The sequence below is a fragment of the Quercus robur genome, chromosome 5 (assembly GCF_932294415.1).
Source record: "Quercus robur chromosome 5, dhQueRobu3.1, whole genome shotgun sequence".
In the NCBI taxonomy this organism is placed as follows: Eukaryota; Viridiplantae; Streptophyta; class Magnoliopsida; order Fagales; family Fagaceae; genus Quercus; species Quercus robur.
This window is the reverse complement of record NC_065538.1, coordinates 42,414,992-42,418,648: the sequence shown is the minus strand read 5'-3', so window position 1 is coordinate 42,418,648 and position 3,657 is coordinate 42,414,992. Positions and strand designations below refer to the sequence as shown.

General features: G+C 37.0%; 1 protein-coding gene across 1 annotated transcript; it reads left to right on the top strand.

The window, feature by feature from the left end:
* Window positions 1-994: 994 nt before the first annotated feature.
* LOC126728198 (uncharacterized) lies at window positions 995-1,555 on the top strand. Its single transcript, XM_050434062.1, has one exon. The coding sequence runs from the start codon at window positions 995-997 to the stop codon at window positions 1,553-1,555; it is 561 nt and encodes a 186-aa protein (XP_050290019.1).
* Window positions 1,556-3,657: the final 2,102 nt, after the last annotated feature.

The following is a 3,657-nucleotide window of genomic DNA, read 5'->3' as shown; positions in this document are numbered from 1 at the left end:
AGTAGCAAATTAAACTCAATAATTTTTAAAAGTAATAAATGTAACCTTATACCTTTAAAAGTAACAAATTAATTTTTAAATTTTTAGAAGTTATGAGAAATATTTAGGGCTGCCATCTCTAATTGGTCGAAGGAAGAGAGCAAGTTTCGACTATATAAAGGAAAGAGTATGGAGGAAATTACAAGGGTGGGAGGAGAAATTGCTTTAACAAGCTGGGAGGGAAATTCTCATTAAAGCTGTTGTTCAAGCCATTCCTACCTATACGATGAGTTGTTTTAAATTACCGGTAGGGTTTTGCAATGAGCTTGAAAGTCTTATCAGAAAATTATGGTGGGGACAAAGGGGTGATCAAAGAAAGATACATTGGGTGAAGTGGAGTACCATGTGTAAACCAAAGGGGGAAGGAGGTATGGGCTTTAATTTAGCTTTGTTTAATGATGCACTCTTGGCGAAACAAGCTTGGCGGCTGCTGCATAATGACCGGTCACTATTTTATCGGGTTTTTAAAGCAAAATTTTTTCCGCATTGCTCAATCTTGGAAGCCTCGGACTCTGCCAAGGGGTCTTATGCTTGGCGAAGTATTTTGCATGGAAGAGAAGTGCTGAAGAATGGAGCAAGATGGTGAGTGGGTAATGGAGAGGATATTAGCATTTGGGGTACTGCCTGGCTTCCATCCACCTCTGACCCAAAAGTTAATAACCACACGGGAATTGATTTCCTAGAAATCAAAGTCAGCACTTTGATCAATTCACATACACAAAGCTGGGATGTGGATTTACTGAAGGCTTTATTTAGACCAGAGGAGGCGCAGCTGATCAGCAGCATCCCACTTAGAAGTGCCTCGGCCAGAGATAAGGTGATTTGGCCTCATACTTAATCTGGGATATACACAGTAAAGTCAGGCTATTACTTCCTTTCTCGAGACCAAGATTTGTTGGATGGTGGAGCTTCTACTCCTACCCCTCCAAAGAAGCTTTGGAAATTTATTTGGAGCATGTCAATCCCAAGTAAGGTCCGGAATTTCTTGTGGAGGGCAATAAAGAATGCTATACCAATCAAGACCAGCTTAGTTCAGAGGAAGGTATTGATAGAGGAGACTTGTGATCAGTGCAAAATGCAACCCGAGAATGTTTTACATGCTCTGTGGTCGTATTCTTGCCTTGATGAGGTGTGGATGTCCGATCAAGTTTGGAGTTTCAGGGACACAAGGACTTTCTCAAATTTCCAGCAACTCATACTTCACATTATTGAAGCAAACATGGACCTGGAAGTGTTTTCCATGGTGGTGTGGTCCTTGTGGCATAGACGGAATCAAGTTAGAGTTGGTAAGGCTGTTCTTCCACTCGGGCAGACCTTAGCTCGGGTTCAGCAGCAATTGCAGGACTATTACCGAGCCCAACTAGTGAAATCAGCCCCACCACAGACTACTCGTCACTCAAATACTCGGTGGACCCCTCCCTCTAGTTCCACATTGAAAGTAAATTACGATGGAGCAGTTTTTCATGAAACTAATGAGGCCGGACTAGGTGCTGTTATCAGGAACAGTGCAGGCTGAGTGGTAGCATCCAGTATTGAAAGGGTTACCCTTCCTCAGACAGTGGCAGAAGTGGAAGTAGCAGCAGCTCGACGGGCCATTCTCCTTGCGAAGGAGCTGAATCTTAGCTCCATTACTCTAGAAGGTGATTCGGAGATCATTAACCGTGCCGTTCAAGACACAGAGCAGTCCTTTGCTACTTTTGGTAACCTTATTGAGGAAATAAAATTTCATGCAGATTCTTTTCTTAATTGTAATTTTTCTTATGTTAAGCGAAAAGGGAAATCTGTCGCTCACAGCCTTGCTAGACATGCGAAACATGTTAGCTGTTTAGTTGTTTGGAGGGAGGAAGTTCCCCCACCCATTGTATCTGTTCTTTTAGCCAATTATGGCTGATGTTTTCTATTAATGAAATTCAGTTTCCTTCTCAAAAAAAAAAATTCAACCTCACTTTATTTATTGAAACTACATTGTATTTGGAGTTTTAATATTTAATATAGGCTGAAAAAGTAATTGGCTACTTTTAAAACTATAAGACATAATTTAATTTTCTTTTTGAAATTTCAGAGTTTAATCAATTATACTCTTAAGTTTTAAGGTTTAAAATATTTTTTTTTCAAAGAGATAAAAAGGGTGCAAATTGAATGATGAGTTAAGAATTTTGTATCTTAACTTGCACTTTCTAGTATCTACAATAAGTAAATTCTTCATTTCAAATTATCAAATTAAAAAAATTTAAAAAATTAAGATTCTCCTTACTTGGTAGTATGGATTGATAAAAAGAAACTATATTATGCTTTAAAATATTAGTATCGTATTTTTATATAAGTAAATAAATATTAGTTAGATGCAAATGGGTCCCTTATGTCGATTTCTCCCAAAAAAAAAAAAAAAAAGAAGGTCCCTTATTAGTTATTACGTAGCTTTGGTTTCATTGATTTTGCTCCAATTTTCTATTTTGGCGGGCCGCGGACCCGAATAGAAAGTTCATCATTTTCCCTATTTTCTACATTCCTTTTTTTCCACATACCAAACCAAAAAATCTCTCGTCCACTCTTCATTATCCTTTTATGTTTAGACCCAATCAATTATTGCAATCCTGCCGTCTATCCTCCAAAAAAAAATCAAGTATTGCAATCAATCATACAAAAGTGTAGCAAAGCCAATAATTAACTTTGATGAATGTTGAATAGTGGGTGTCACTGTGACTGGGATTTGGGATGAGTATTGACCATTGAGTAGATCCTTATATCATTACAGGTGAGAAGTCTTTTTCTAAAATTATTAAATGGTATCATCCTTTTCATCTAAGTACATAACATGGCATCAATCATCTATACATCTGTCATGCTTGTCACCCATCACAAAACCTAGCATGCATCTAATTATGCATATCATCACATTACAAACCCTAACATACATCTAATCATGGCATTGCCTAACACATCATCCATGGTAGCAAGGAAACAGGGAATAAAGATAGGCATGACAATCAAACATAGGTCATAACACATATCCCAACTTTTAGACATGAAACCAAATATCACACAAACATATTACATCATTAAAATGCATGTTCATACCAATGCATGACCTCACTTACCTTGTTGCAACTTAGCACCTATGGCATTATGCATGAACAAGTGAATGTGTGTTCATAGCATTGAAACAAGAAGACACAAGATAAACTCTAATTCTAGCATGTGAAAGGCAAACAAGCAATTAAACATGTGAAACAGAAGCTTAAAACCATAAATACATTAAAAAGAGTCTAAACAGAAGTATTACATGTGAAAACAGAAACAAAAATAGATAAAATAAAATTAGGGTTTTCGGGCAGGATCATGCGCACGCATAAACAGAGCACATGCGTAGGCAAGATTATGCGCATGTGAGTTTCAGCCCAAAAACCCTAGAAACACAGCAAATAGAGAAGGGCTTCAAAACACTAAATCGAACGTCCTAACATGCTTTAAAACATACAACTATGTAAACCTAAAATATATAAACATATTAAGCATAAAAACAAACAAAGAAACAAGATTAAAAGTAGAGAAAAGAGAGAAAAGAGAGAAAAGAGTTTAGAACTCAATACCTCAAAACAAAAACTCCTACGCTTGATT